The following is an 18,852-nucleotide window of genomic DNA, read 5'->3' on the forward strand; positions in this document are numbered from 1 at the left end:
TGCATTTGCTTAGTTTTCTACGTGGTTGTCACTCTGGCCGTCGTCCACCTCTTCCCCTCGGGTGTTCAGGTTGTCCGTCCACGTCATCTTCCCGGAGAGGTGCCCCCGACCTTGTGACCCGCTCCGGCGGGGGGCACGGCCTTCGCCCCGGCCTCGCTCCTCCAGCCCAGGACTTCGTCCTCCTCGGTCTACGGCTGCGTTGTGGTGGCGCACACACCCTCCTGTCCCGCGGAGGCAGACCTGGGGGAGCCTTGCCCGTCTGAAAACGTCCTGTTCCGCCCTCTTTCCCGAGACGGTGGCCAGTTTGGAATTCTGGCTGGTGTGGAGGTGGCTTTTCTTCAGCCCTGGTCCCAGGGCTGCCGTGGGAAAGAGCAGCGTCGCTTGGGCCTCCGGTCCTTCCCGTCTGACCTCGTTCTGTCTTCCTCTTTCTCTCTCTGGAAGCACCGCAGAGACACCCCGTCCCCTGGTCTGAAATGTCACAGCAACGTGCCTTGCTGCAAGTCTCTTTCATCCACGTTGCTGGTGACCGGCCCTTGATCCGGACGCTTGTGTCCATCAGTTCCGGGGACATTTTTTTAAATGATTTTTTGAAAACGATTCTGTGTTTTCTTCTCCTTCATCTCACCTCCTCCGTTCCCCCCAGTTCTCTCTTTCTGAGACTATTATTGTATTTCCGTTTTTCTCTCTGTCTTCTTCCACCCTTTGGGAGCCTTTCCTCAGTTTCCCTACGGCCCCCAGGGGGACTTTTGTGGTGTACCATGCCCCTCTTGTCTCATGGGTCTGATGTCCCGTTCTCTCTCTCTTACGACACTATTTATAGAGTTTTTTTTTTTTAAGAGTTCTTCTCTATGAACCGTCTGTATTCGATCCAGAGTCCTGTTTCTTTAATTGGCTGATGTGACCTGTGTCTTTAGTGTCGGAGACTTTCCCATTCGTCTGCTTAGTTTTAAAAGCAGGGGACTAAAACCCGTTCGCCGTGGGGGTGTGAGAAGCGGGCAAAGCAGCTTGTGTGTTTAATCCACCGTTTTTGCCCAATCACATGATCTTTCGTATCTGTCATTCGTTTCATGATATTAAAAAGTGAAAAAAAACCATAGTCCTAATGATAAATGAATAATTATAATGCCTCCCCAAAAAACTGTGCCTTTTCCTCCTTAGCCCATAAAGAAAAACATGATACTATTTTCCCACCCCAAGAGTTCTCGATTATAAAAAAAAAAAAAAACATAGCATGACGTTCATATGTGAATTTGTGACAAGTGTAAACCGCTCTAAAATTATGAATAGGCTTGGAAATCATTCCCCCGCCCCACGCCCACAGTCTGAATCACCAGCCCTCACGCAGCGCGGCCTGCTGGGCAAGGCGCATGCGCGTGTTATCTCCATGACGATGCGATGCCCCGAGCCAGCCGCGGGCGAGCGGGGCGTGTGTCCGATTCCGCTCGAAGTTGGACAAACGGTGAATGGACGACGTGCTCAGGATCCGCCGCGACTCTCCTCTGCACAGAGTGGGCGCAAACGGGGTTTTACGTGGGGAGAGAGAGGGGACGTGAACGGAGTTTAGAGACAGGTGAAGCAGTGAGCCCGGCATCGGCTTTGGAAAGAGGCGGCCGCGTGCGGCTGTGGGCGGGGTTAGCTCCACTCGGGGCTCCGGCCTCTGCCGCCGCGTCCACCCGTGAGGCGGCTGGTCCGCGGTTCTGAGGGCAGCTGAGCGCCCGGAGGCGCTGGCTCACGGCTCAGGGTTCACGGGGAAAGGCGCCGTCAGACCCACGTGCAGGGCAGAGCCATGATGTAGGGGGAAGAGAGGCCGCAAACCAAATCCACCCCGCTCGAGCATTCGAGGCTCTCTGCTGCTTCTCCCCGGGCACTGCAGACTTGCGGGCAGTTCTCCCTGTCCGGCCGGCCCTGCCGTTCCTCGGGCTCCGAAGTCCATCCTTGCAGGGAGAGGGTGTCCACCGCCACCTTGGCCCAGGCCCCCTGAGCCAGCGAGCTCGCATCCCTCCCCGGCCCACCGCGTGCCCAGTGGGGGGACGGAGGCGGCCGAGGCCCTGGCAGAGCCCTGGGCTGTGGGGAACCGGATGGGAGGGAGCGCGGCTCCCCGTCCAGACCACGTCGGAGCCGAGATGGGGCTGTGTACTGGTCAGTGGCGGGGTGCACTCCATCCTGGGGGTCAGCGTCGGGCCCCACCTGCCTCCACTGTGGCCGGACGAGCAGACGTGGGCCCAGCCCCGGGGAAGCGAGGCACCTGGAAGGGTGGGGACAGAGCCCCGCTGGTGAGGGGCCAGCAGGTGGCCAAGGACGGGAAAGGCGTCTTACTGGTGAGCTTTGGGGGGCGCTGCCTGCTCCTCAGAGGTCCCTGGGGCCCTGTCCGCACAGCTAAGGAAGGGCCAATGCCACCGAGCGTGTGGTCGGGGCCACGGGGGCAGGGGCCTGGGCGGGGCCTGGGCGGGGCCTGGGCGGGGCCTGGGCGGGCAGAGTCTTGGCACCTTCGGTCACCATGGGCGCTGCCTCTGCCTCGGCAGATGGTCCCTTTTCCCTCCCTGGCCACGTCCGCCCACAGCCTCTCCCCCCAGCCACGGCGGTTCCCCCGACTGACTCCTGTCTTCCCGTCGGCAGGTACCATGACCAGCAAGACGTGACAAGCAACTTCCTGGGTGCCATGTGGCTCATCTCCATCACGTTCCTGTCCATCGGCTACGGGGACATGGTGCCCCACACCTACTGTGGGAAGGGCGTCTGCCTGCTCACGGGCATCATGGTGAGTGCCTGGCCCTGCCCGGGGCCCTTCCCGGGAGCTCAGAGGGACCTTCCAGTCAGCGTGCGGGGCCAGCCGCCTGAACAGGCCGCCCACGGAAGCCGCTGTGAAACGCAGCAGCGTCTCACGGCTCAGTCTCATTTTCCAGGCGGACGGTCCAGCTCCCGGTCCAGCTCGCACAGTTAGTGGACTGGGCGGAGCCGGTGTGGCTCTGACCCTCCCGCCCACTGCCGCTGGCTGCCCGGTTTGCTCACCTGCAGTGAGTCAGGGCGCGCAGTGGAATGTCCATCCTGCCCCCCCCGCCGGTGCCCACAGACCTTAGCGCCACATCTGATCGAGCGTGGCCGGAGCTCACCGAGGTGGGGACCAGGGCCAGGGCATTGAGCTGGCCGTTCAAGGCTTGAGTCCCAGACCACGTGGACCGCTGGTTTGGCTTGCTGGCCCTGGGCTGCCCGGACCGTGGCTCCCCCATCCCCACGTTGGGGTCCCGGACTCCCACGTGGCCGGCCCCGCCCCGCCCCGGTGTGAGCCGGAGTGCGACTTCACCCCGTTCTCCCCAGCACCCAGCATCTGGCTGTGTCCCTTCAAGGTGACCCTCTCCGTCCAGCACCTGCCACCTGCACCCCAACACCCATGGCCGAGTAGAGGGGGGAGATCAGGAGTCAGAGCCGGAGTGTGGGTCCCCTCTGCGTCCTCGCTGTGACCCCAGCAGGGCACTTAGCCACTGGGCCTCAGCATTCTCAGAAGAAAGCAGGATGCAGGGCCCGCCCCGCCTTCCCGCTGCCCGGCGGTGATGGGGAGGGACGGCAAGGCCACGCCGTGTTGTCATGAGGAGCCGCCCCCGCCCCAACCCCCATCCCGGCCAGGCAGTGAGGCTCCTGGGACGGCCGGGCTGCAGGCCCAGGCCAGGTGGCCGTCACCTCGTTAGGATCCCAGGGCTCAGGGGAGGAAGCGCTGTCTGTGCCGGGCTTGGGCGGGTGTGAGGGTGGACGCGATGTTTGCGGCTCGCCCTGGGCCTCCGGGGGTCCTTCCTGTCGGTCCCCCTCAGATTTCATCCATCTTCCCAGGAGGAAGGACCCTCCTTCGTAAACGGGAGGGGCGTTTTCCTGCAGTGAGCAGAGGGTCAGCTCCTCCCCAGGGTGGGGGTGCCCCTCCCATGCCACCTCACCCCAGCCTGGTGGCCTCCTGGGGCCTGGTCAGTGGCCAGGCAGCTGGACTCGGGCACTCAGAGCAGAAGGGGCCCTGGGGTCAGAGGCTCGGGCAGTGGCCCATGGGCAGGAGGGGTCCGGGGCTGCCACCCCAGGACTGGGCACAGTCCCCCCCTCCACTGAAGGCCGGGGCAGGTGTGTGCTCGCAGATGGCCGCTGCACAGGCCCAGCCAGGCGGGGCCGCATCCCGGGCGAGTCTGCAGCCTCCGCGCGGACGCCCCCCCCCCAGCCACCGGCCAGCGGGACTCGCTCTCGCACTGCCCCAGGCCGCTCCGGCCGTGGCCAGGAAGCCGAGGAGCTGTCCTGCCTTCCCGAAAGGCGTGAACTGCCCCCCGCCCCGCGCCGGGGCCAGAGTAGGCTGCGGTGGGGCCGCAGCCTGGTCGTGGGGTCCGTGTAAATAGCGGGGAGCTGCCCCCCATCCCAGACACAGCCCCAGAGCCACCGCAGCCCCTCGGCCGCTCCCGGCCTCCCCGCTGGACGGGGCGTCTGTTCCTTGCGGCCTGTGATCCACGTGGGAGAAGGACATGCAGAGGTGTCTGTTACAAACACCCACAGGCTTCCCCCGCTGTCCCCCACCATGGGGGTCCGGGAAGGTCCCCTCCATTCACGTCAGGGCTCCTGCCCAGATTAAAGTCAGTTGCCTCCGGCTGGGGTCGGCCAGAGCGAGGAAGCCCGGTGGCCTTTCGCTAACGAATGCGACTTCTAGCTGAGTCACTCCTCCCGAGTGGCAGAGAGCCCTTTCCGCCCCTCCCCCAGCCTCGCATTGCCGTGTCTATCTGCCCGTTATTATTGCAAGCAAGTGCCTTAACTAAAGGCACAGCTTCCTGTTTGGTTACCATGGACACCCCGGGGCCAAGCCGGGCCTGCCGGGCAGGGGAAGGAGGCATCTGCGCCTCCGTAAACAGCCGTAATCATTGTTTTCTCTGCCGCCCCCCTGACGGCGCAATTAGCAACCATTAGGCAGGGCATATAATTGTCTGAGCGACTTGACACCGTCGTCGGCACAGACCTTGAGAGGTTTCACCCTCAAAAGCAGACATAGCAAAGTCCGGTGTCTTTCCACGAAGAATTTTATGATGGCGGGTCCGTCGCAGAGAGAAAGCTCTCAACATCTCGTAGCCGGGACCGGAGGACGAAACTCACAGAGGCGCCTGCGGCTCGGCATCGGGAAGGCCTTTGGGGTCCCCGAGACCATGCGGCAGGAGCCCCGTTTCGACGGGGCCATTTTGCGCGGACGGGCTCGCTGCGTGGGCCCTTCGGGAGTCAGGGACAGGCGGACAAAGGCGTCCAGGATGTCCGCTGGGGACACCGAGCTTCTCCCTAGGTCTCCTGACGGACGCCCCTCTGAACGGCAGGAGGGGAGCGGCGACGAAGTGACAGGCAGCCCAACCGAGTCGCTTTGGGGGGACGGAGGGAGGGGGCGCGGCGGGCGTCTGCTTGCCGCGGGCCTCGCAGGCGAGCCCGGCACAGCTCGCTGTCCGGCCAGCCCCGGCCAGCCGACGCCGCGCTCGGCGCTACGCGGAAGCCCTGCCGGCTCCGCCCTCCGGCCGTCGCTTCCGTTGATGTCGTTTCATTGCGGGCTCCTTTTGTGCAGAGCGCCTCATCCTTTCCCCCTCGGGGTGCTCGTTTTTCCAGATGCTACGCTTTTCTAGCCGGGAACTGTTTCTTGGCGCGGAGAAGCGGGAGGCCTGGTGTGGGGGAGCCAGGGCCTCCGAGTCGGCCCCACACCTGCCGATGAGTGAGGCTCATTCGCCCCACGGCAGCCGCCCCTGCTCTGCTCATCCTGCTCACGGTGGACCTTGGACCTCTCGAGGGTGGACCCTCCCCCCACCCCCAAACCACCCTGTAGAAGCAGGAGTTGGACAGACAAGACCCAGGGGATCCAGCTGGTGGCCACTGTGGCTCGGCTGGGCACATCCGACGGCCAAAGTCTGAGTCATGGGCGATGTCCACAGTCGCACCAGCTGCTCGTCCTTTTCTGTGCCCTCCGCCCTCGCCTCACGTGGCCCCTGCCCGCCAGCCGTTCCCGAGATTCCACGCCGGGACGGCGTGCACTCCCACACCCCGACACCAGCCAGGGCCTTGCCACTCCGTCTCAAAACCGACCCGAGTCACTGCCGCGCCCGTCCAGGCTCCCCGGCTGCCAGCGTGGGGACCCCGGACGGCTGGGCGGAAGAAGGCTCATCATCCCGAAAGGACATGGGTGGTCATTGCGCCACTCGGAGGCGAGCACAGCGTGGGGAGCGGACCCCTTGACATGCCCTCCGTTCCCTCCGCAGAGCCAGAGCCGACTGACAGCTTTCAAGTCAAGCCTCAGGCTCGTTGCGCTCCCCGCCTTCCTCTCCCGATCCCGACGGCCCATCCTCGTGGCTTCTGCCTCTGCGGCTCCCCTTCCTCTTGCCGTCCTGTCCCCTGCTGCAGAGGATGGAGCACAACTGGACTGGTCTCAGTCCCCGCCCCAGCTCCCTCCCCCCCACGCACACACACGCGCGACGCACGTATGCAGCACAGGCGTGCACGCACGCACACGTGTGCACACAGGCACACATGCACACGTAAGCACGCACATGCACCCGCATGCACACACGCACGTGCGCACATGGATGCACACATGTAGGCACACACATGCACACGTGCACACGCATATGCACACACACACACACGCACACTCCAGGGAGGACCAGTCTGTCCCTAGCACCTTGCCCTCTTCTAGAAGGTTGCCGACGTCCAACCTCGTCTTTGCAAGGTTGCTTCTTAATGGAAATGACCAAGTTAGGCTTCCTTGGTGGAGACTTCCCTAATTATGTCCAGAGGATGGGTTTTCTAAAAGAAAAAGTCGAGAGTATCTGCTACTCTCAATTCAAGTCAGACGTAGGGGTTCAGAACCCAGCACCCTGCCCCCCAGAGGGACACCCACAAGCGAGCCTTGTTAGGGGTTCAGAACCCAGCACCCTGCCCCCCCAGAGGGACACCCACAAGCAAGCCTTGACATCTTTAAGTAAAAAGAAACTGGGACACGTCATCTCGTCCGCCCTCCTGCATCCGGCAGAGATGTGTCTCAATCCTAGAAGGTAGACGGCTCCTGGATGAAGACACCCTGACTTCTAATTAGAAGCCCCCGCCTTTACCATGGGCCGCTCTGTCCTGACCCTTGAACTTCAGGAAGGTGGAGGGGAGGTCGTTTTGATGAAATCCCCGAAGTGGCACGGTGAAGAGGGCGACTTCCTCTTCCGGCTTCTTCTGTCCCTGGGGTGATTTAAGTGGCGCTTTGCCCGGACCCAGGGAGGCAGGAGAGAATGGTGCCTGGGGAGAAAGAACCTTTCCAGCTGATGCTGCGTTTTCACACTGCCACACACCTGTCTTCGGGGCTCCAGCCCCAGTGCTCTTGAACTCTGTAGGCAGGAAGGAGACCCTATCCGTGTGGTTGAGGGATGGAGCATGCGTCTGTCCCCCCCAGGACGGTTTCTTTTAGCCTGCTTTTTGCTTTTGGAGCCCCGGCTGGATCGATGACAGCCTCAGACCTGCCTGTCCATATTCTTTGAAAACTGGGCACAGAATCTCCTGCAAGTCATGACACCAAGAAGACATAGTTGTCCCTTGAACGGAAAGGAAAAGTTCATGGACTCTGTTTTGTTTTGTTTTTTCAGTTTTTATTTTTCCAGTTTGTTGTGCTAGAAACGGGTGTCCAAGGTGTGACTGACAAATGACCGAATGCGCCAAGAAACGAGATCGTCTTAACAGGGACGCTTGTGACAAGCCAGGGGAGGGCGTTGCCGGCTTCGGCCATGCCAGCACCTGCACAGACGGGGAGGAGAGGCCGTGGGGGCACAGAGGACCACCTGCCCGCACGCATCCTCCCTGCCATGCAGGCCACGTGCCTTTGCAAACGTCCCGTATGGTTCTAACGCATCCTGTCTGAGACTCGACGAGCCAAAAATGTTATCGATCGGTCCCTTCAATCCGGGGCCCCTGCTGGCCAGACTGGGCTCGGCGGCAGCTCTGACTCCCGCCTGGCACCTGAGGATTGGACCGTTGACTTTGCTGAGCTCACCTTCTTTTTCCAAGAGTGGAGGCTGGCATGGTCGAGGGCCAGAGAGCAGACAGAAGGTGACGGCTGCAGGGGGGCAGGGGATGCTGCTGCTGGCCGAAGAATCGGGGGACAAGTGGTGCTCATAGGCCCTGCGACTCCCCCTCCGCCGTGCCCCCCGGATTGGACCTACCTGAGCAAAAAAGGAACATCGCTCTGGAAAATAGCAAGGACTTCCTGTGGGTTCCCTAAAATTCTGGTCTGAGGCCAGAGCATCGTTGCCTTGAAAATCTCTGTGTGATGGGAAGTCACGAGGCTCCCAGTAAAAGCCAGAAAGAGCCTCTCTGTGCTGAGTCACCGCCGAAACCTGAAGTCAGGTAGAAAGACCTAATTGGGGATCCGGCACAGCTGGGGACCGACTCTTGCCAACCGGTGTCCCCCAGGAAGCCTTTCTGGGGGAGAACGTGGTACCTTTTTCTCCGCCACCAGCAGGTGCTCTGGCCAGGCCCCGGTTCACACGTGGCCTTCTGTCCGTCCTGGGCCCTGTGGTCTGGGGCGGGCGGCGGGGTTGGGGCGTGCACGGGGGGACAGGGCCTGTGTGTGCCAGACGCTCCATCTCCCAGCTCCGCCTGGCACGGGGCCCGATGACCATCTCTGTTTTGAATCCCAGAGCCTCAGCCCCATTCCGTGTCCCACAGGAACTGGCGAGTTCTGTAACGTCCCCCAGAGGTCAGCTCTGCAGCCGAGCCAGGAGCGCCACAGACCCCCTCGTGGGTGCGGGAATGAGGGTCCCCACAAGCTCCGTGCCTCGGACTAGCCAGAGAGCGCGAGCCCCCACAGCGGGCGAGCCCCAAACCTGGCCCCTTGATGACGTGCGCTCTCCCCCTGCCCTCTTGCTGTCCGCCCACAGGGTGCTGGCTGCACTGCCCTCGTGGTGGCCGTGGTGGCCCGGAAGCTGGAGCTCACCAAAGCAGAGAAGCACGTCCACAACTTCATGATGGACACGCAGCTCACCAAACGGGTAAAGCACCGCCGTCCACGCGGGAAAGGGGCGCTGAAGACCCAGGAGGGAGCCGTGTAGGCCAGGCGGCTCCGGGGTGGGGGGCGCGCCGGCCCGGACCCTGCCTCGGCCAACGCGAGTGGGCGTTCGGAGGTCCCGTCTCCCCACAAAATGCCAAGCGGTCCCCGCAAACAGCTTGCTTCCTGCTGGTTGATCTGTCACATGCCATGGGGTAACCGCCCCCTCGCCGAATGGCGATCGAACACGTCGCCTGGCTGGCGGCAACGGGTTTGAACGACGTCGGGAATGTACCTAAATCCAGCCCTTCTGAAAAAGATCGTTAACGCACGATCACGGAGCACCGCTGTAGGGCCCACGTTCCCAAGTCGCCTCCCATCCAGCTCCGCCCTTCTGGGTTCCCCATTAACATTCGCCCCTTGTCCCCTTGCGGAAGTCGACCCGGAGGACCGGAGGATGCTCGGTGCAGAGGTAGCTAGCCGGGAGGGTCTGACAACCCACGGAGGCGTCAGGGAAGGAAAGGCCCATTTAGAGGAGGGGGGGGGCGGCGGGGGGGCCGTGTTCATTTCCTGATGGTTTATTCCTTAGTGGCACACGGGCAGGCCGGAGGAAGAAGAATGTCAGTAATGGTATTTCCCGCAGAGTCCTCCCCTTTTCTGAGATGGGAGGGAACCAAGACCCCGTCGGGGGGCTTGGCCACCAAGGCTGGTCCTTCCCGGTCAGGGCTGACACGGGTTCGGAGGCCCAGGAGCCACCAGCTTTGGGTTTTTGAAAGCCCGAGAACAGAGTCAGTGATTGATGGTGCAGCGCAGTAAAAAGGCGTTAGAAACAGAGGCAAAGGCAGGCGGGAGAGCGAGGCGGGTGACGGCAGGGACGCCCCGCTCCGAGGAAGGCACGGGCGTCGCCCGGGGCTCCCCGGACCCACGCGGTTACTTGTGGCGCTCGATCGTTGGGTCTTTGAACACACGTCCCGGGTCCCCTGAAGCCTCCGCAGACGTGGGAAGGAGCGGGTGCCGGCCGACAGCCTCGCGTGGCAGACGCGCAGGTGGGGATGAGCTGGTCACTCTTGTCTGTAACGCTTGGCCTGTGGTAAGCTGGCTTTTAACTGCGCCGTGCCTTCCTGAGGTGACAGTGACTGCCACTGCGATGGGGTCCCCCTCCAGTGCGCCTGGCCAGACGAGAACCTCTCCTGCTCGCGTGTTCCCAGTCCACGGAACTTAACTCCGCGTGGACTCCATGGAGAGCGTCACAATCTGGGTCTGTGCCCCGGCTTCTTCACCTGTAAAAGGGGGGGTGACATTCTCACTGGCACCCGGGTTGCCATGGCGGTTCACTGAGTTCGTGCACGTGAGGCACTCAGACCTGTGCCCGGCGATGTGAGCCGTCAGCCTTGGGCCACCAGCGCCTCCGGCGTCCCCTCCTCCTGGCCTCCCAACAACCCTTAGAGTGAGGATGTCTTCCTCCCTCCGTTCAGATAAGTGGCCGTCCTCTCCTCTGCCGCTTAATGACCGGCGGACAAGGGACTCACCCGCAGGCTTTTCAGTCGCAAACGTTTGTCCCACAGCATCTTGTCCTCCAGGGATGGCTGTCAGAGGCCCATCGGCCTCGGCATTTTGTGACTCTGGCCTAAAAGGGGACTCCCCCAGCTCTGCCGGGCACCCTAGACACCTGGGCTGGGTTTTCCCTCCCGCAATGCTTTGCTTGGAAGCTGAGCACCAAGGGAAAGTGAAGAGACCACGTTTCAAATTGCCCTCTCCCTCCGAAAGACGGGAGGGCGGGCGCTGCCCGGAGCGGGGGCCCCAGCCCGGGCGGCTGGCCACAGCAGCTGCGGGGCAGAACCCCGGGCACCACCCACCCCTCCGCCTCCTGCTCCCTTTCGAGCGAGACATTACCAGAGGTCGGCAATTAAGTCATTAAAACCATTTTTCACAGTGGATTTTTACTGAACAACAACAACAAAAAGTAATATTTATGTCGCTTAGACGTTTCTGAGAAGACTTAGCTGTTCTTTTAAAAATATCACTTCAGCGCCAACAAAAAATGTGATCCAGCCTTAGTAATAAATTTTTAAAACATACACACCCCGAAGTTATCAGTCTGCACAACGGCGCTTCCTGGGCCTTCCCACACGTCTCTGCGTGTTCACGGTGTCCCATCTGTTGCTGTCAGTCTGAAGAATCGGGCCTGTGCTCTCCGATTTTATTAAAACCCTTTCTGGCTAGTACCCCGGTTCACTCCCAGGCCTCGGGCCTGTGGGCTTGTGCCAATTTGCAAGGCTGACGGAAATGGGAACGGTTAATCAAAAATCTGTCTAGCCTGTGCTTAATAAGAAATGTTTTCTCTTGCTCTTGTTCCTAATTGCTGAAGATGTCTGTGTTTGGACTAAAACTTTGTCCCCGGCCATCTGGATGCCATTGATATGTGTCAGCTCAGTCGCGAGCCGGGTGATATCAGTGGTTTCCATGTCAACAGATGACAGCGTTGAGTGTTGAAACGTGTGATTGCGCAGGGAAGGAGCCAGCCCGGGGGGCGAGGCGCCTCTGGGTTCACACCTAAATAGCTTCACCGATTTTCAGACGCCGCTTTGAAATTATTTCAGTTTTTCGCCAATTACAGCTACATCTAAGATTGTGACATAAATTGGTTTTTGCCCATTTGGGAAAGGCAGCCGTGGACTCGTTGATACCTCGAATTCCCTCTGGTGGGAAAGCCCTTTCCTCAGAGAGGACTTTAAAGGTGACCCACGGATACAGCCACGCCACCCCAAACACGCCCGATCCCATCTGATCCCAGAAGCTAAGCCGGATCGGGCCTGGTTAGTACTTGGATGGGAGACCACCTAAGAAAAGCAGGTGCCGTAGGCGTAAAAAATAAAAAAATAAGGGATTGTTGGCTGACAAAGTCCTTGCAATCTGTGAGGTCAAGCAAGGGTTGCCTTGCCAAAAAAACCCAAAAAAACAAAAACAAAAAACCGGCTGATAGGGAATACCTCCCCTCCAAAGACAAGGAATGCAGCGTGTGTGTGTCGGGAGGCGTCTCGGGTCGAGCCAGGACACCGCACACTAGGGTGTCCACTGCCCACTCGAAGGGTGCCCCGGGCCTCCGGGTCCCGTCAGTGCAGCCTGTCTGCACAGACCTTCAGCAGTGGCGGTCGGGAGGCAGCCCTGAGATCGGTAAGAAGCAACGAGACGCACGCCCGACCTCAGGCCCCGTGGGGCTGTGTCCAGTACAGGGTCGTAGGGGGTGAGCTTTAATCATTCGTCCTGAGAGTTCACGATCTGACTAAGGAAGCGGGTCGCCGCAGAACCGCTTCCTGACAAGACAGATGACATTGGCCAGCAGAAGGACGTCTCACGTGAAACTGGGAGGGCGAGGCCCGCAGCGACCTGCTTTGTTTGCTTTGCCTTAGATCAAGAATGCCGCCGCCAACGTCCTTCGGGAGACGTGGCTGATCTACAAACACACGAAGCTGCTCAGGAAGACTGACCACGCCAAAGTCCGGAAGCACCAGAGGAAGTTCCTCCAAGCCATCCACCAGTGAGTCCGCGGGGCGGCCAGGCGGGTGGCACAGGCGGTGGCACAGGCGGGTGGCACAGGTGGTGGCACAGGCGGGGGCACAGGCGGGCGGCACAGGCGGGCGACACAGGTGGTGCCACAGGCGTGGCACAGGTGGTGGCACAGGCGGTGGCACAGGCGGTGGCACAGGCGGTGGCACAGGCGGGGGCACAGGTGGGTGGCACAGGCGGGCGGCACAGGCGGTGGCACAGGCGGGCGGCACAGGTGGTGGCACAGGCGGCGGCACAGCTGGGCGGGCCCTTGGCCCCCTCAGGGAACACCCCCTCGCTCACTTAGAGCCTGGGACATATCTGTTCTCTTCCACTTGACACGCGTTGGGGATGACAAACGGGACACAGACCCATCTGTTTGTCCATTGATTGCACCTGCCAGGGGCTGGGTTGGCTGTTGTGGAGGCTAAAAATCAGAGCAGGAGCCTCTGAGGGCTCTCACACCTCACACACACACCCCACACACACACCTCACACACACCACACACACACACCTCACACACACCTCACACACACCTCACACACACACCCCACACACACACCACACACACACCACACACACCTCACACACACAGCACACACACCACACACACCCCACACACACACCACACACACCTCACAGACCACGTTACAACTCGAAGCAGAACCCACCGCTGGGCGCTCTCTGTAGGAGAGGGATCTGTGAAGTGTGAGGAGAGCAGCGAGGGCGGGGACGTTTATTGGGACCGGGAGGTCTGGGAAAATCCCGAGCGGCTGCAGGTGGCGGTTCGGGCCGGGGCGCGGCCAAGCACAGGCCAGGGCCGAGCTGGGGCGGGGAGGCTCGCGACTGAGGCGCGCACGCGTGGGGACATGCGTGTGCTCCCTCGGCGCCTGGTCAGCCGCCGCCCGCGGTCGAGGTCCCGCGCCGGGTCTCAACGCCGGGGGCCTGGCGTGGCGCGTGGGGCTAATCCTCGGCCGCGCCTGAGGGGTGTGGCCGCCCACTTCTCCCCTCAGACTGAGGAGCGTCAAGATGGAGCAGAGGAAGCTGAGCGACCAAGCCAACACCCTGGTGGACCTTTCCAAGGTGGGTGACAGAATCTGGAGACCCTCCGAAGGGGTCTCAGACAATGGCGTTTAGGCTTCTCGGGTGTGACCGCGAACAGGCCGCGTCTGCGGTGCCGGGTCGGGGTGGCGGGGAACTTCGTCCTGGGTCGAAACATCGTCTGGCTTCGGGTCCTCGGCCGTTGCTGTCGCCTGGCCTGTCTCGTTGTCCCTTCGAGCCCGGCATCCGTGTCCGTGACCCGGTCGCGCGGGGTCGTCTCCGCCGGGGATTGATTAGCCGACCCGCCGCATCCTTCCCGCGTGCGGCTTTCTCAGCCGAGTGACGAGGGCTCCCGAGATGAGCTCGGGCTCGCGCCGCGTGCGGCATGGCGACGGGGACCGACTGGGCGGTGGCGGTGGCGGTGGCGCTGTCGCAGTCGCGCCGGGGAGAGCGTCCAGGGTGCTTTCGTAACTGGCCATTCCTTCTCCCGTGTCCGTCCATCCCGGTACCCCGCTTCCCTGGCCCCGGATTCCGGGGGAGCTCGCGGCAGGCCTGCGGTCCGACCCAGGGAGGAGCCAGGGAGACCCGGACCCGGGAGCGCTGAGCCCAGGAAGCGCCCCGGCGCCCTGCCTCCTTCCGCTCAGGTGCCCGCTTCGGGCTCCCCCTTCGTCTCGCCCTGCCCCCCGACACACACGCAGCTTCCTCCGCCATCACCCCGAGTCTCCGCAGAGAGCGAGCGCTGGGCGCCGGCCGCAGGCAGACAGACTGTCCGCCCCCTCCTGCTCGTCCTCATTCTAAACTCTGGAGTTGACGAGAGGGCGGGCTGGCCCCTCGGGGCCACGAGTCACCCTTGGACCAATCGGCCGCGGCCAGGGAGAGGCCGTGAAGGGTGGCCGGGGCCCTGTGAGAGGCCGAGCGGCCCGAGGCGGTGCCCTGAGACGGTTCTCCCGCGGGCGACAGTGCTCGTGGCCTGGCCCGGTGGCCGCACGGTGGCTGCAGTTCTCCACGGCCGGGCACGCCAGGCTTCCAGCTCAGCGAAGGGTGGGGAACGAAGCCACCCAGGGTGCGGAGGAGAGGGCGGAGAGGGGCTGTCCCTGGGGCCTGGCCGGGGGGCTGCTGACGTCCACCCGGCTCGTCTCTCCTCCCAGGAGACTCGCCCAAGGTCCTGGCAGCAGCTTAGCGCATTTCCCATCGGTCCGCCTCCCACCAGCCTCCTGTCGCCAAGCAAAGGGCCGGGGCAGACGGTAGTGCCGCTCCCCCGGCCCCCGCTTTCCTCACTGTGCCCCGTCTGGCCCTCCCAGCTCCCAGCTCCCAGCTCCCAGCTGCCCCTCTGCGTTTGGTCCTCTCTAGATAAGCAGATTGGCACTGTGGCCTCCAGCTATCGGTTGCCGCCTTGGGCACAGGGTGGCAGGGCTCCGTATTTGCTAATTTTAATCTGCTCCATTGAAATGTAAAAATAATCCCTAATGACTGAGGCTCAAGTGATCAAAAAAGACTGATTTCTGTGAAAATGCTTTGTAAACTATAAAGGTTTGCAAATGGTCGTCCTGCTTATGAATACAGATGAGGAGACCAAGATCTGAAGGAGCAAAGTGACCGGCCCAAGGTCGGCAGCTGGCCAGCGGCGGTGCTTGGGGCCGAGACCCAGGGGCCTGACGCAGGCCAGAACCCGTCAGGGTGTCCCCGTGGCCAGAGACACATCCCGGGAAGAATGGGCACGCCGAGGAGGTTCTCAAGTGTTAGTTAACGAAAGAGGCACTTTGGCTTCCAAGGTCACCTCCTCCTCCGAGGGTGTCCTCGGTACAGCGTCCCGGCCTCGCGGGAGCAGCCCTGCTTCACGCCAGCTGCCACCTCCGTGGCGGCTCCTCCTGGGCCCGTCAGCCCCTTGGGGGCCATGCTGTCCACCCCTTCCCCCTCCTCTCTGGCTTCTCCTGTTCTGGCACTTTCCGTACTGTTCATTTTCTCTCTCGCCTTATTTCCTGCTCCCTTGGCCTCTGGGGCACCAGTGTTCCTGCGTCTTCCTGGAGTAAGTTGTAGTTCCAGGTGGAATATGATCCGTGTCACTGGTGGCTGACCGGAAGCCCCAAGAGCCACAGAACCGGGGGGCGGGGCGGGACCGGAAGCAGCCCGGCCCTCAGCCGTTGCAGCCACAGGAGCCCCGGGAGTGCCAAGGCACCCGTGAACTTCACCCCCAGGCCTGGCGTCCTTTGCCAGTTTGCAGGAGCGACGTGGCCGTCACATAGACGAGGGTCTGGGCTGCTGCACAGGGTCAGGCCGTGGCCGTGACCGTGGGCGGCGCTGCAGTGGCCGGTTCTGGCGACAGCCAAAGCGCTTTCGCCGAGGTCAGATAAGCTGCAGGGATGTGTGTGGGCGGCGTGGGCAGGCGTGGGGCTGGTGCAATGACACCCGGTCCAGCTGGGACACCTGGGGTGGGCGGCGCTGCCTCTCGCGGAGACCAGGCCGGCCCGCAGAGGGCAGAGGGCAGCGGGCGGCTCTGGGGAGAAAGCGGCGCCCTTGGCATGGGCTCCCTGGTTTTACAGTGGAGCTCTCGAAGGCAGGTTTATTTTATTACTTTTAGATTTTATTTTATTCGCACCCCCCTGGGGCACCCCGTGTTTGCAGTCCTGCTCTCGCCGCCTCTCTTCTGTTCGGTCGCGAACCCCACTGAGCACCTGCCCTGGAGCCCTCAGGCCCCGGCGGGCCCCCTGGGTGTCTGTCCACCTCCCTTCACCGGCTGGGTCATGGTGGCGGACGCGGAGAGCCCCCTGGGTGCGTGAAAGTGGTCGGCGGGGCAGAAGCTTTGTCCGCACCCATGAGACTCCTGCCTCGCGAAGGCCGATGGGGGCGGGGCCGGGACCCGGGTGAGGACGCGCGCCCGCACAGGCCCTTTACCCTTCCCCAGCATCCTTCCGCATGGATCGCGTGCACCGAGCCGGCCCGCTCTGTGTCGTTCGCCCATCAGAACTTGTTAGTCGAGCGTCTCCTGTGTGTCAGATGCTGTTCCGGGCCCCTGGGGCACATTGGTGGCTACGCTGGGCAGCATCCGCGCCCCGAAGGACCTTTCCTTCTGCTGGGCGATGGCCGACAGCAACAATAGGGCGACTCGGCCAAGCAGTGGTGCAGAGGGAGGCGGTAGGGAAGTCGGGGAGCGGTGAGTGGGGTTGGCGGGGGCGGGGGCGGGGCTGCGGCTGCGGACCAGGCCGGTGTTGAGTGGGCTGCTACAGCGGGTCGATGGAGAAGGTGATTTCAGGGGGTGCTTGGGGGCGTCAGGGCTGTCAGTCACAGGAGCGCTGCAGACCGAGAAGGCCCTGGACCCCCGAGTGGCAGTACTGAGCAGGGGGGGCGGGGGTTTCTGGGGATGCCTGCGGGATGGGGGGGCCAGCGGGATGGGCGGAGGGAGAGTTGAAACTGTGGCAAGGTGCTCGGGACTCCAGGGAGCTGTGCAGGCTGACGTCCTTGGGGGTTGCCATCCCTTGGCTTGAGGCCGTGTGACCCCTCATGGGCCAGGCCAGGGCAGCGCTGTGACCTCGGGCAGGCAGCCCCTGCCGCTGAGGCCCAGGCCCGGGGAGTGAGTCAGGCCGCTGCGTTGAAACCCGCCGAGTGGACGACAGCTCCGTAAGCATGTGCGATCGCTGCTAACGCCTGCCGCGTAGGGAACCCCGGGCTCGGGCTGAGGGGCTGAGGGAGGGAGGGCGCCCTATCCGTGGGCTGTGACATTGAACCCAGGTGGCTGCGCGCGCGGTCCACACCCGCCAGGGGCCTTCTCTTTCTTTAATCTGAGGGCCCAGCGCCCCCCGGCTGAGAGCCGCGGTGTAGGCAGAGCACGAGGGCGGTTCAGGAAAGACTGTGGCTGCTTTTCCATCGCAGTCTTTTGAACCTCTTTTTATAATTAATATGCGCTACTTTTATAACAAGGGAAGGGATAAACGGCCATGCGCGCGAGCCTCCGCGCACCCGGGGAAGCGAGCCGCTTCCCCACCCTCGACCCTGCCGCCTCGGCCAAGGCCCCCGCGGCGACGCGGGGGGGCGGGGGGACTCTCCCCGCCCCCCACCGCGGGCGCCCATGACAGCCGCCTCTCCCGTCTCTGCTTCCCCGCGCAGATGCAGAATGTCATGTGCGACTTAATCACGGAGCTGGGCGACCGCAGCGAAGACCTGGAGAAGCGGATCGGCAGCCTGGAGGCCAAGCTGGAGCACCTGGCCGCCAGCTTCCAGTCCCTGCCGCTGCTCATCGCCGACGCCCTGCGCCAGCAGCAGCAGCAGCTCCTGTCCGCGGTCAGCGAGGCCCGCGGCGGCGGCGGCGGCGGCGGCGGGGCGGGGGGCGCCACCCACGCCCCGCCCGCCGACAGCCCCCTCGGGGTCAGCTCCACCTCCTTCCCGACCCCCTACACGAGTTCTAGCAGTTGCTAAACGAGCCTCCCCACTCCGGAAGCATCGCCCATAGGTCTTAAGATGCAAATCGACTGTCCTGGTCACTTTGCCATCGAGGGGCACTGAGGCCAGGGAACGGAAAGACGAGAGACCGAGCTGGCTGACCGGCTCGCCCTCGCGCGCGTGCTCGGTTCGATATGCCTTGAAACCAGAAATCGAATCTGTTTTCGGTGCCTCTACTCGGGAGCAGGAAGCGGAGGTGACAGGAAGCGACGCCTGTGGCAGGGCCCTTGCTGCAGAGGTGGTGGAGAACAGAAATCCACGCTCAATCTCAGGTGTTCACGTGGGGCGGGACCGACGCTCGGAGGTGGCCGCCGCGCACCCCCGGGGCAGGGGCGCGCTGGGGGCGGGGCGCGCCGGGCGCGGGGCGGGGCTCCTTCGGGGGAGGGGGGGGTCAGGCCGAAGCGGCCTCTCTCCTTTCCTTTTGTCTGAGGGAGGCTCTGGATGACAAAAGAAACAGAGAGCTGCCCACAATTTGCCAAAACGTTCTTTCATCCCATACCTTACAGAATCTTAAAACCCAATTTAGACAGAAAGAAGAGAAGCTAGATTCTCCGTCCAATATTAATACCCATATAAACCTGTGTGTTTGCAAGCGTGTGTGCACGCGCGCATGTGCACGCGTTTGCGCGCGCGCGCACACACACACACACACACACACACACACACCACATTCGACCCAGGTCTTTTTTTGTTTGAACCTGACCCAAATGGAAAAGAACCTGGTTCCTTATCCTGCGCACAGTAGGCGCTCTGTACATGTGTGTCGAGGCCATTTGGATGGAGTGGGTGCTTTCTGTTCAGGGGGTTTGCGGGCGTCGGCCGC

The 18,852-nt window shown here is 62.7% G+C and overlaps 1 protein-coding gene, 1 long non-coding RNA gene and 1 pseudogene across 3 annotated transcripts in view; 2 read left to right on the forward strand and 1 right to left on the reverse strand.

The window, feature by feature from the left end:
• The window catches only part of KCNN3 (potassium calcium-activated channel subfamily N member 3), an 80,097-nt gene extending 61,704 nt beyond the window's left edge, over nt 1-18,393 (forward strand). The window contains exons 4-8 of one of the 2 annotated variants that reach the window (XM_036234852.1): nt 2,617-2,758; nt 8,901-9,011; nt 12,418-12,545; nt 13,568-13,637; nt 17,697-18,005. In XM_036234852.1, the coding sequence (XP_036090745.1) occupies nt 2,617-2,758; nt 8,901-9,011; nt 12,418-12,545; nt 13,568-13,637; nt 17,697-18,005 (760 nt within the window). Of the gene's footprint in view, nt 1-2,616; nt 2,759-8,900; nt 9,012-12,417; nt 12,546-13,567; nt 13,638-17,696 lie in introns of both variants that reach the window. The other variant, XM_016134139.2, reaches the window with a different exon arrangement.
• LOC118612878 lies at nt 6,628-11,415 on the reverse strand. The gene is made up of 3 exons (XR_004955211.1): nt 11,091-11,415; nt 8,957-10,287; nt 6,628-8,701 (listed from the first exon to the last, which is right to left on the reverse strand). It is a non-coding gene; the product is annotated as an uncharacterized LOC118612878 (long non-coding RNA).
• LOC118613182 lies at nt 11,754-11,872 on the forward strand (annotated as a pseudogene).
• Nucleotides 18,394-18,852: the final 459 nt, after the last annotated feature.

This window comes from Rousettus aegyptiacus, unplaced genomic scaffold, assembly GCF_014176215.1.
Source record: "Rousettus aegyptiacus isolate mRouAeg1 unplaced genomic scaffold, mRouAeg1.p scaffold_m13_p_17, whole genome shotgun sequence".
Classification (NCBI taxonomy): domain Eukaryota; kingdom Metazoa; phylum Chordata; class Mammalia; order Chiroptera; family Pteropodidae; genus Rousettus; species Rousettus aegyptiacus.